The following is a 13,822-nucleotide window of genomic DNA, read 5'->3' as shown; positions in this document are numbered from 1 at the left end:
TTTGTCTCCTGCATTTAAATACATTTTTGTTGCTTTGTGCATGATCATATGGCAGCCTGTGAGTAAAGATGTTCTCCTTCCAGGTAGACTTCATTGGACAAGGGCAGGCTAGACTTATTAACTGAACTGACTGCTAAGTTTATCTTGGAAATCTTGCAGTACAGTACTTCTCTAGTTAAAACATCAACTGATGCAGGGGGACATGGATATCATAGTCTTAACAATATAGATATGGATAAATAATCAATGTTCTAAAAATACCCTTCTGGTCTTTAAGTTAATCTGATTCATAAAGGTATTTATAGAATTAGCGGAAATGACAGGAGAATATAGTTGAAAATTAATGTAAGTGGCTGTTTGCATCCCCCATTATTCCAATTTGATTAAATTGTGCTGTTTTTTTAAAGATGGTTCTTAGAGTTCTTTTTGTTGGGTGGTGGGGTGGACATGCATGTCTACCAAAGGAGATGTAAGGTTCCACTTCCCTTTGCTAGTCTGCAGATCACCTTGGATAAGGTGTAGCACCAGCTTAATCACCCAATCAGGGTCAGGAGCTGGATGGTTGTATGAGCAGCTGGTGCATATTGCAAGTCCTGGTATGTAACCGGTGATGCCAGGCAGACAGTCTCTGGAGAGTATTGATAATGGTTGGGGTCACCAACCAAGGCAATGACAAACCACTTCTGTAGAAAAATTTGCCAGAACAATCATGGTAACCATGATCGCCTAAGTAATATGACATGGCACATGATGATGATCAGGAAGAGTATAGGAAGATGTGAGTGAACAGTCCTGCCTCAATCAAAGGCTCTTAAACTGCAATTAAGTGAGAAAGGACCACAAAATAGGAATGAATTTGAATATAGACTATTTGGATTGCTTGCTGGACATTGCTATGGATGCATTGCATTGCATACCATGAACCCATTGTTTAATTATTTTTTAAATGAAGGATAAAGAGGATGGCCTCTTGGAACACAAGTGGAAAGTATTGGGATTATTACTGCAATTGTAGAATTATGGGATATATTGTGTTGTCAGTCTAATGGAAAGTTTTCTTAATGCATGGATGTTTCAAGTGTACTCATATACGAACTGGTAATGTACATCGATAATTTATAGGGAGTTGCTGTTGGTATCAACTGTTAGTGAAGTTATTTTAAATCAATTTTTGAGGGAAAATATGTCCCATGTCTACAACTTTGTATGACTTGGTCCTTGAATTTTGTGGTTGTAATGATCGTTATGCTATTCTGTATTGGCTATTTCCACCCATGGGATTTTCTTACATTCTCTGCCTTATCAAATCCATTAAGTATCTTAAACAATTCAAAAGAATTATCTGGAGGCTTTCATGATCTCAGTCATGGAAAGTTCATTTCTCAACTGACAAAAAGTATATTTCTACACTTAGCTGTGTAAAATACTTAGGGGCATTTCAGAGACATGTGAAGATGTACTTACGTGCAGTAAATTGCCATCAGATTTATGCTGTGGGGTGAAGGGGGAGGGAGCGAGGGTGAACTTGCAAATGCTAGAAATCTGAAACACAGAAAATGCTGGGGAAATTAAGCAGGCCGGTTAGCACCCATGAAAATAGTAAAGGTCAACGTTTCAGAAAGCTCTTATATACGGGACCCGTGGAAAGCGAAACAATCAGTTCAAAGTGGAAATATTTTCTGCATTTGCTTTTGTAGAGCAGGCATCTATTCAGAAAGCTGAAGTTCAGGTTTTACGAATGTTGGGTTTTTATTAACTACATTATATTTAAGTTTTATGAATCCTTTATTTTTATATACGTGAAATGGAACAAAACTGCTAATTTAGCTAGCATCCTTATGTTTGAAAGAGGAACATTTTAACCACCAGGCGGCTCATGTGCACACATTATTATGGGTATCAGTTTACACACACTAAATAAATAAAACTAAGAGCATATTTAAAACACAGCACATTTCAGTATGCACCAACAAATTATTTTTAATTCATCGTAGTTTTAAGTTGCTTGAATATTGAATTTTCTGAACATACTATCCCAATCACTAATCTGGTTAGCCATATTTGATAAGTAGTATAAAACCACCTATAGATAGGTAAAATAAGTATATATGCAAATAGCAACAATATTAATTTCATAGGCTTATCTGGACATTCAGTAAATTCTAATACTGGATGGTGTGCAAGAGTAGACTTTGAAGTGACCGGGTTGAAACTGACTGGTTTGATAGGCTACACGTGCTTCCTATAGGTTCTTTCCTCGAAGTTGGGCTTGAATCTGACCATTGGTGCTCAGGCAAAATCGGCGCTGCTTCATCATGCCGGCAAAATGTTTTGTGTTCTTAGTGAACGTTTTTTTATTTTTCTCTCCTTTGTGTTCGTCTTGCCCCAGCCGATGTCTTTGCTTTCGGACGACTGTGCGGTGCATGCATTTAATGTTGGAAAATGTCCCCGAAGTTTCTGCACAGACAACTATTTTGTAAGTAGCCGGTGTACTCCTGATTTGCTTTCCGATCAGCGACGGACTCCAAATTTTGTGGATCAATTAAAAGTACTCGAAATCCATCGATTATACTTAGAGTTCGTAGGAGTGTGGAAGAGCTTTGATTAAGGAGTTTATTTGGTCGATCACGATTATAGTTTTAAAATGTTACCGTGGTTTGTGGAACGATAGTTCACCGCAGTTTACGGAGGGAGTAGATGAAACTACTAATTAAAGAATTACGTACAAGTCAGCAATCCGATTCCTGTAGCAGTTAATGAAGGTATTGTAAAGACTGTTTGTTTCTTGAAATTATATCTTGGATTCCCCACTTTCTTCCGTTAAGCGTTGCCATCGGTTTTCCCCCTGTTTTAATTGAGGTTTACCAGATAAGCTCTGTGGGTTTCTTCCGCTGATTAAGGTTTGCCAGATGTGGACCATCAGTTTTCCTTCTCCAGGCTGAGGAATTATCAGTCGGAATTTACTTAATGATATTGCTAGTTTTGCAGTCAAGGACTCCATGCCAACAGTGGCAATATTTCAGCACAAATGAGAAATACTTTTACATATTAGCTACTAGGTTGTATATTTTTTGGGGTTTATGCATGGTTAAGTTCATGAAATTTCCTGCAAAGTGATCATCGGAATATTAACAAGACTGCTTTCATTCCAGTCGTTTATTATTGGGTGCTAGGCACTTGGATTCTGGTGATTTGGCTGAGAGCAGATGAGAAAGTTTCAAACTTTCTCATAATACTGTTTTTATGTGTAACCCAGAAGTAAGCTGCTTTGATGAGCAAGAACCAAAACTCGATAAAATAGAAAACGTTTTGGTGAGTTTCCTGAAAAGTGCACGAGATTCCACAGAACACTCAAATCTTTCCCATTGGCATAAAAGTAGCAAATTCTAACACCGTCTTAATAAATATGTCATCCCAAAGTAAAAATTGAGAAGTAGTTTGCAATACTTTATAATTTTTAGTGCTTCAAAATAAGTTATTTTTGGTGAATCATGTTAACCTTTATCTTGCACGTGTGCTACCTAGTTTTGTGTAGGACTGTAAATGCATTGTCAGAATTCTAACTAACTTTCAAAGCAGCAAGGAGGGATAACACTAGAGAACAAAGACTATGGTCCTGTAGTGTCTGTGTTGACTAAATTAGGACAAGTAGACTGGAAGGGTAACTTTAGATTAATTGGAACTATCAATTATAATAGATTGCAGAGCCGGACTTACAAAGTCTTGACTAGCAATTCATATATATTCACACAATCACTCCTTAAGAGGCTTGTATTTTAAAACAAACATTACAGAAGCCAATAAGCATCAACAAATATGTGTTGACCTTAACTCTGGACAGTAGATTGATAATCCGAGTTTTTATTTCTCACCCTCATCTAGAAGCTAATTCAAACTTGATGTGAGCCTTGACATTCTACCTTCTATAATTTTCCCGTTATGTATTACCATATCAGTAAGTATACGATTGGTGTAGTCGTTTGTACTTAGTAAATAAAAATACTTAGATGTTCTTTACATCTGACCATGGATGATGGATGATAAAAATTTGTTCCAAGAATAAGTTAAATAGAATTGCTCTCTATCTATTTATTGTTGTAATAAACATTTTAATAGCAGTATGGTTTGGACTTCTATCTTTGTAGGCCTGCAGGTGTGCATTATGAAGTCTTAGAAAGGGTTTATTTAAAGATTAAATTTGCCACCTTGGTTTACTTTTATTTCAAATAAAGCCTCTGAAGATAGTGAAGGATTAATATGAACTTGCTTAAATTGAAAGTACACATATTTTGCTAAACTGCAAATTTTGTTTATTTTTGTGACAACATCCTCTTTCTAGTCCCCTTCCCAAGCCCAGCATGCTTGTTGGGGCCTACAAGACTCAAACAAATGAAATGCAAAAATATTTGTATTAAATTTTTCTTTACATTAACATTGATAAATTTTCAAAGTATTTGTCCCATGATACTCTTATGAACAATGTGCACCAGATATGCATCACTGTGTTTGCAATTTACACTGTATACTATGACTCTGGTTAATAGTATTTTGTTGGAAGTATATTTTGATCAACTCTGTTTGAATCATTTATGGATCCATTCAGTCCCAATTGCTCATTATCCACCAAAATTTGCTGTCTTGATTTAATGCTTATAATTTTATGCCTTTTTATGAGTATACTGCCATCCCTTACTAGACTTCTATTTGGCATTAGTTCATGTGTTTTTCTTAACTTCATATTAAAAAAGCTTTGTTTTCTGCATTGCTATCTTTTCCTGGAAATCTTCAACTTTTAACTGCTGAAATTTTAGCAGGAAATTGATTTGATTCATTTATGGCTCAGGGATACAGGTATACAGTAATAAGCTGAATGATCTCCCTTTTGTGTTATAAACAAAAATGTGTGATCCAAGTATATTTCAGCCTGGTCCTACTTTGGAGGGAGAAATTGATGTGAACAAGCACTATGTCTTATGAAATGCTTTAAATGCAAGTATACATATACTGTTTTTCCAAGAAGGCTTTTAAAAGTATATTGGTTAAGTATTGCTTTCTATTTTCATCCTGATTTATCCAGACTTTCAAAACCATTAGCTTTTCCCTATTGCAATAATCACCAACCCTAAAATCTGAGAACTTTCATATCTGGACTTTAGGAGATCTAGGCCTCATATGGAGCCAGTGATCATTAATGGAGAATGTGTGGAGCAGGTTAAGACCTACAAGTATCTGGGAGTACAGTTAGACGAGAAGCTAGACTGGACTGCCAACACAGATGCCTTGTGCAGGAAGGCACAGAGTCGACTGTACTTCCTAAGAAGGTTGGCGTCATTCAATGTCTGTAGTGAGATGCTGAAGATGTTCTATAGGTCAGTTGTGGAGAGCGCCCTCTTCTTTGTGGTGGCGTGTTGGGGAGGAAGCATTAAGAAGAGGGACACCTCACGTCTTAATAAGCTGGTAAGGAAGGCGGGCTCTGTCGTGGGCAAAGTACTGGAGAGTTTAACATCGGTAGCTGAGCGAAGGGCGCTGAGTAGGCTACGGTCAATTATGGATAACTCTGAACATCCTCTACATAGCACCATCCAGAGACAGAGAAGCAGTTTCAGCGACAGGTTACTATCGATGCAATGCTCCTCAGACAGGATGAAGAGGTCAATACTCCCCAATGCCATTAGGCTTTACAATTCTACCGCCAGGACTTAAGAACTTTTTAAAAGCTATTATTAATGCTTTTTGAGATAGTGATTTAGATGCATATCATATTCTTTACTGAGTTAAGTATTGTATGTAATTAGTTTTGCTACAACAAGTGTATGGGACATTGGAAAAAAGTTGAATTTCCCCATGGGGATGAATAAAGTATCTATCTATCTATCTATCTGTCAAATACACTAAGTGGCCACTTTATTGGGTACAGGGGTGGAACTAGGTGTGGGCTTCTGCTGCTGTAGCCCATCCACTTTAAGATTTGATATGTTGTGCATTCAGAGTTGTTCTTCTGCAAGCTAGTGTTGTAAATTGTCACCTTCCTGTCAGCTTCAACCAGTCTGATCTTTCTCCTTTGACTTCTCTCACTAATAAGGCATTTTCACTCACAGAAATGCTGCTCACTGGGTGTTTTTTTTTGTACCATTCTCTGTAAACTCGAGATTATTGTGTGTAAAAATCCCAGGAGATTAGCAGTTTCTGAGATATTTAAAGCATCCCGTCTGGCACCAACAATCATTTCACAATCAAAGTCACTTAGATTACATTTCTTCCCCATTCTGATGTTTAGTCTGAGTAACAATTCAACTTCTTAACCATGTCTGCATGCTTTTATGCATTGAGTTGCTGCCACGTGATTGGTTGATTAGATATTTGCATTAAGGAGCTGGGGTACCTAATAAAGTGGCCACTCAGTTTACATCCCAGTTTTCCTTTGCACTGCTCCTGATTGTCAGCTGTGTCAACTAACTTCCATTAACTTCTCTTGCCATCAGCTATGAATCAAATGGCTGTAAGAAATCCTTCTGAGTGAGAAGTTTATAGATTCACGTTTAACTCTAGAACTATGAACACAAGTCTTGGCTAACATTTCAGTGCAGTATTTTTGATGATGCTCACCTTTGGTATTTGGATAGAGGCCATATATGCTCCTAGTCTCTCTGAGTTAAAGACTCCTTGGATCTGTTTTGAAGGGAAGCAGGGAATTATCGTGGCAATAGATAACACAAGGGATTCATGGCAGCATCTTTTGGAGGAAAAGGAATTGTCAACTTCTCACCCCAAAACAAGAACAATTCCTTCCCCTGAACAAGTACTGCTCAACCCGCTGAGTTCCACCGGCAGATTGTTGCTCCAGACTCCAGCATCTGCAATTTCTTGTGTCTCTAAACTATCCTGCCAAGTTGATCAACATTTATCCAGCATTAAAACAGATAACCTGGTTGTTATAATTTTTCATTTTGGGGAACCTTGCTGTGTGTGAATTGGCTATTGTATTTACATAATGATGATATTCAGAAAGTAACTTCATTGAATGTGGGATTAGGCTTGTTATATAAAATGGGTACTTTTTCTCTCTATTTCCAAACTTCTTTCTAAGCTAGTGCCAGCTAGTGTATTATTTCATTGTTTGGCTCATAATTAATTTTGGTATGACTATGTTCCTGTGATTGGATTGTTAACCACTTATAAGACTGTTGTATAAATGCAGGTGTGACAAACTTATAAAACAATAAATTCATAGTGTATGTGTATTTATAGGTAGTAGGAGGATGAATGAAAAATTCTGCAATCATGATGAAATTAAATCTTGATTAATTTTTCATATTCAGGTTGCAGATTAGCATAGAACTAAATTAGATTGGAATAGAGGGACCAGCATTAATTTTCATCTTGCTACACATTTATAAACTGGACTTTACATATTTCTGTACAAATAACATAAGCTCATTAAAGTCCTGTGATACACTCTCCATGCTTTCATGATATTTCAGATTGTTATTTAACATGGTTCAAAGAAATAAAGGCCACATCACCTTGCAATATTCCTTTCAAACTGTTAACAATTTGGACTCATTGAGTAACAATTACATTTTGTAAAGCTTGCATTTGCAGTTGTAGAGAAGGAATTTGAAGCGATCCATTTTGCCTTTGGCTTGTGTTATGCTTGACCTATTAATGCTTGGTATAAATATTAAACCATAGATTTTTCAAATTGGCTAATTTGAATGTCATCCATAACCCATTTATTTTAAATCATTTAGTGTCAGTCTTGAAATAACACAGGCCGAAAATCTAAATGCAAGTTTCAAAAGTGGGAAAGTATTTTGCTGTTCAAGATGATTATTATCTCACCTTGTGAAAGTAAGATTCTTTAATAAAACATTTTGGTAACTTAGTTATTTTTAGACTTTATTTTTATGCATTTTGGGGAATAATTAAGTCAATTCTTAATAATGTTTAATTATGTCATGGATTTGATCATTCCATTATCAAAAGCATATACAATGTATGAGAAAAATGCAATGCAAAATTGGTTTGCTGAGTTGAGGCGGTGGTCATAATTAAAGAGAGGTTTAAAAATTATTCCTATTCCTTGCAGGAACAGAGAAATTGAGTGGAAGGCGGTCAATGAAAATGTTTAAATTTGTATAAGTTTTAAGAATAATTAGTGAAAGATTGTTTCCAGCTAGTGGAAACAATCTTTTACGTTGATTATGATTATCAGTTTAACATAAACACTAAAGCTGCAAAAGGAATCATTTCCAGACAAAGCAACATTGTCAAAATTAACTGTAAAATTAGAAGCTATTACATCATTAAAATGTGAATTGGGTGCAGGGAACTGGAATTACAGTGGAATGATCCAGTTGAATCTCTAGCCTACGTGTCTGTTGTGCTTCATTTTCTATGTTTAATGCTGATCTCCAAAGCTACATATTGTCAACTATAAAGAGTGAATTATTTAATGTTATAGCTTTACTCAAGTTTTATCACTATTTAAAAGATTGCAGTTTTCTATTCCCAAAGGTATAACATTTATAGGGCTATGCACAGTATTGGCATTAATTTACTGATCTTTTTTTTATCACTACTGCTTTTAATCCCCTATTCACATACTCATTATTTTTGACATGGTTTAGAAAATTAAATAGAAAGCTATTACCTTTTTCTTTCAGTACTTCATTTTATTTTTTTGAAATGTGGGGATCATTAGCTTACTGTGAGGTTACAAACCATCAGGAATTGGTGACCCTTCAATAGACTTCACTCATTCCCTTTGCAGATCTTTGTGTAGTTAATGCCACATCATCCACAAACACAAGTGTAATCCTTCAGAAAAGCCCTGAAGAGAGTCCAAGCTAGGACTGTTCCCTGCAGGGGGCTGATATTTAGATCCTCGGCTGCCTGGTTTTTCTGAACTGTAGAATAGTAGAACTGGGTGACACAGTAACGTAGTGGTTAACATAACTCTGTACAGTACTAGAGACCAGGGGTCAATTTCTGCTGCTGCCTGTAAGGCAACTGTGCCTTCTATCCGTGACCACATGGGATTCCTCTGGATGCTCCAGTTTCCTTCCACAGACCAAAGAACGTACTGGTTGTTAGGTTAATTGGTCATTGTAAATTGCTCCATGATTGGGCAAACTCAGGGGATTGTTAGGCAGTGTAGTTTGAAGGCCGGTAGGGCCCATTTCACACAGTATCTCAATAAATAAATATTTTTTAAAAACAGAAAAGACGAAGTACCTCTGCAGTGTTTTCCAGAAAGCTCTGCGTGTCTCAAAAGGATCAATAAATGCAGCACGGGTCACATGCAACAAGGTCATGCTGGAAGCAAGCCCCTGTTTTCATGATGAAGTTATACACATGGCCCACAGCGTTTCTGGTGCTGTTCAAGATGAGATGTCTTGGCAATAAGGGGTTCTTTTGGTACATTAGTTCCTCCATTGTTTGTAGGGTAATTATATCAGCCTGTAGCTCTTGCGATCACTGGCTGATTTCTATTATTAAGCTGAGGTTAGAGTTATTCAAGTGCGAGGTGACTTGGACAACGTGGTTATACGTGCAAACAGAACTGATGTGTATTTTGAAATTGTTCAATGTCCAAGTGGTCACCTTGGCACAGAAGGCATCTCATTCCAAGCAGTAAACTGAATTGAAAGAATAATATATAAATTAGTGAATTGTACAAAGGAGCCCAGGACAGTGCTGTAGGAGGTAGATAGGTAGTTGTTTTAAGTGCTGAGGTCAGTATTTTGGGATAAGAGAGCCTGTGATGACCGATAAATTGGCATTGTGTGGTAGGCATGATAACATCCTTCCCAGCAAGTATAGTCCTTTGAGAATGAAGAACAAGAAGTAAGGTAATGGTGGACAGTGATCTATCAGAACTATTGGCTCTTGTGTTAGAAAGAGGTACAGGTGTAGAAACCTGTATGTGAAATAGAATAGGTCTAGTCTATCATAGTAGAAAGAATCCTTAACCAAGAATAAAGGAAGAAGCATTCTACAACATATATAAGTGCCAGACAAATAGAAAAGTTGAATATAATCAATATCCTTGTAACTGTGTGATGGCACTTATAGAGACAATAGAAACATAGAAAACATACAACACAATACAGGCCTTAGAACTACCTTGGCTTTACCCATAGCCCTCTATTTTTCTAAGCTCCATGTAGCCATCCAGGAGTCTCTTAAAAGACCCTATCGTTTCCACCTCCACCACCGTCACTGGCAGCCCATTCCACGCACTTGCCACCCTCTGTGTAAAAACAAAAAAAAACTTACCCCTGACATCTCCTCTGTACCTACTTCCAAGCACCTTTAAACTATGCCCTCTTGTGCTAGCCATTTAAGCCCTGGGGAAAAACCTCTGACTATCCACACGATCAATGTCACTCATTATCTTGTACAGCTCTATCAAGTCACCTCTCATCCTTCGTCACTCCAAGGAGAAAAGGCTGAGTTCACTCAACCTATTCTCATAAGGCACGTTCCCCGATCCAGGCAACATCCTTGTAAATCTCTTCTGCACCCTTTCTATGGTTTCCACATTCAGAATGGTAGAATTCTGAATGGAAGCTAAGGAAATTCTTTGGAGTTGGATGCATTAACGAATTGAATGTTACATAATTCACTTTTAGGATAATATTTGCAAATTGGAGTGTTACTTTGCAACCCTCATAGCTGAAAACAAAATAACTTACTCCACCTACTTGGCTGACTAATTCTGAGTGCTCATGATGTGCAGTGCCTTGATAAAGTATTTAGGCCCCCAACCCTTTGTTCACATAAGTGAGTGTATAACTAGAGAATTGGCCACCTGTACCACTAAAAGTAGCATATCCTTGCCTGTAAAGACTTTGCAAAGGTACCACCATTCCTACTGTGAAGTATGGTGGAAGTAGCATCACGCTATGGGGATGCTTTTCAGCAGCAGGGGTTAGAAATCTGGTTAGGATTAATAGGAAGGTGAATGCTGATAAATACAGAGAAATCCTGGATAAAACTTGATAGCCTTTGCCAGAGAGCTTAAACTGGGGAGGTTTATCTTCCAGCCAGACAACGACCCAAAGCACAGTGCCACAGCAACCATGGAGTGGCTTCAAATGAAGAAAATTGATGTTCTTGAGTGGCCCAGTCAGATTCCTGACCTTAACCTGATCAGACATCTTTGGCAAGACTTTTAAGATTGCTTCCACTTCGGCTCCCCAACTAACCCTGGCGCAGCTTGAGCAATTTTGCAAGGAGGAATGGGCAAATCTTGCTCTGTCACATTGTGCAAAGCTAACGGCGGCTTATCCAAAAAGACCTCCGCTGTAGTAGCTGTGAGAGGTGGTTCAGCTACCGGCTGAGCAAAGTGTGGATATATACTTTTGAACTGCGGACATTTTAGTTTTTGAATTTTTAGCTTTTCGTGCTTTACTATTTCCTGTATTTGGGGGTTCCTCTGTGAAAAAAGCAGGTATTTCACAAATAAAAATTCACAGTTAGATTAATAAAAATCCCTCTTAACTAATTTATGTGAACAAAGGGTCGGGGGCTGAATACTTTTTCAAGGCACTGTATGTGCAAGCGTCATGCAAAGGCACAAGATCTTGCAGTCTCTGAAGGCAGCACTTTAAGAATTTATGCACTTAGTAATAAAGCCAAAGCCATTAAGAAACTTGGGATATTTGAACATGGTCCTTTGGCAGCACAGTCAAACTCAATGTACAATTGTTCATGTGTTTCTTTTAAACTCCAGCCTTTGAAAATTAGGTATTTTTATCAGCAATCCTAGCATCAGGAATTGGCACCTCTTGGAAGCAGTAGAATAGGAGGGGGTTACAAGTTTCACTATCGTTGCAATTGACAAGTTAGAAGTCTAATCTAAGACTTCAAGCTGTAAAATCAATCAATCAATCAGTATGAGTGCACAAGTTTTGGATTCCTGATATCTGTGTTTATGTAATTGATGACTGATGTCAGTAGCAAAGTACATGGAGCACAGAACACTTCTGCTCACTATGTCTGCATTCACCATGATGCTGATTTAAATTAATCCCATCTGTCTGCACATGGTCTGTATCCCACTATTTCATGATTGTTGTCTCATTAAATGTCTCCTAAATGCCACTGTCATATTTGCTTCTGCTATTTCCCCTGGTGAAAAGGATCCGAACCACCTGCTCTACTATTCTACAATTTATTATACTTCTGTCAAGTCACACCTCATCCTCCAATGCTCCAGCAGTTTGTCCAACCTCTCTTTGTAGATAATACATTCTATACCAGGCCAAATCCTTGTAAATGTCTTCCACACACACTCCAAAGCCTCCACATCCTTCCTTTTGTGAGGCAACTATAACTGCACTCAATGATCCAAATGTAATTTAACAAAGCTTTAGCCAGTTGTAACATGGCTTAACTATTTTTATACTCTGAATGCTGACCAACAAAGGCCAGCAAGCTATACGCCATTTTTACAACCCATCCCCCCATTCATTTGTGTAGCCATTTTCAGAAGTCAATGGATTTGCACCCCAAGATCCTTCTGTATGCCCTTTGCTGTAATGGTCACAGTAATTGCAGCTACAATCAATTCCTGATTACTTTAAGCCACTGCAGATTTAAAGTATTTCTTACTTCATAAAAATTAATGCTATATTAAGAGACTCTGAATAATATTTGCCCCCACTGACAGTCATCTGCTCAGCCTTTCTTCTCTCATTATTCTTAATTACCACACAGCCATTATTTTGTTTGATAATTTTATTTCCTCAGCTATTAAGTTAATGACCTTTGCTGGAGTGCTATTGGTTTGATACTATAGCACCCCCCCCCCCCCCAACAGCATACCTCACCCATTCTTTTGGTGTAAGCCTGGTCATTAACAATAAAGCTGTTATTAAACTAATGATGTCTGAGCAAAGTTCTTTAGTAGTATAATCAAATTGGGCTTGTGTTAATGGTTCTTGTCAGATTTCTTTACTTAATTACACATGTTCTTCAGCAGTCCAATCCAGTTCAATAAAGAAGGATGAAGCTGAAGGTGATATAATCGTAGGTTAAAAATCATAAAGCCCAGCCTCTGCAGATCAGTATTCACCGAGCTGTATTCAATCCAGTACTCCATCACTGGAACAGTAGAGTATGAATCAAAAGGAGTCGTGCACTGTAACCCCTTTGTGAGTGTTGTTTCTATGTCTGGTCACTGGAGCTAATTTAGATCTGAGCAGCGAAGGTGATCCCTAGCATAAGGGTAAATTAAAAGGGGAAAAAGGAGATTTTAAGCAAACCATAATGAGAATCAACATAAAATCGTATAGTGTGAATTGTGTGAAATTTCTCCTAGTGAAGTGTGCCTTAGGCCATAGGTTCATTCCCATAAAAGGCAATTTAAGAACTGATATCAGGAAGTTCATAATGTCAGGAACACATGGAATAAATTACTGGGTAGGATAGTGAAGTAGAAAACCCCAAAAGTCTGGACATTACAGACACCTACGTCAGGATGCTGTTCATTGACAACAGCTCAGTGTTTATCATCATCATTCCTACAGCCCTAATCAAAAAGCTACAGTACCTGGGCCCATGTACCTCTCTCTGGAACTGAATCCTCAACTTCCTAACTGGAAGACTGCACTATGTACAATAACACCCTTGCACTCAACATCAGTAAGACAAAAGAGCTGATCCTGGACCTCAGAAAAGGTAAAGCAAGGAAACACAGACCAATCCTCATCAAGGGTTCAGAAGTAGAGAGAATGAGCAACTTCAAGTTCCTGGGAGTCAGTATCTCTGAGGACCTAACCTAGTCCCAACATACTGATGCAGCAATATTTCA

General features: G+C 37.8%; 1 protein-coding gene across 1 annotated transcript in view; it reads left to right on the top strand.

Annotated features, from left to right (window-relative positions):
* Nucleotides 1-1,746: 1,746 nt before the first annotated feature.
* Nucleotides 1,747-13,822, top strand: part of LOC140736087 (peroxidasin homolog) — a 232,962-nt gene continuing 220,886 nt past the window's right edge. The window contains exon 1 of the mRNA XM_073061837.1: nt 1,747-2,476. Within this exon, the coding sequence (XP_072917938.1) occupies nt 2,316-2,476 (161 nt within the window). The 5' untranslated portion in view covers nt 1,747-2,315. The remainder of the gene's footprint in view (nt 2,477-13,822) is intronic.

The sequence above is a fragment of the Hemitrygon akajei genome, chromosome 11 (genome assembly GCF_048418815.1).
Source record: "Hemitrygon akajei chromosome 11, sHemAka1.3, whole genome shotgun sequence".
NCBI classification, from domain to species: domain Eukaryota; kingdom Metazoa; phylum Chordata; class Chondrichthyes; order Myliobatiformes; family Dasyatidae; genus Hemitrygon; species Hemitrygon akajei.
The sequence above is the reverse complement of the archived record's forward strand: the minus strand, read 5'-3'. Positions and strand labels throughout refer to the sequence as shown.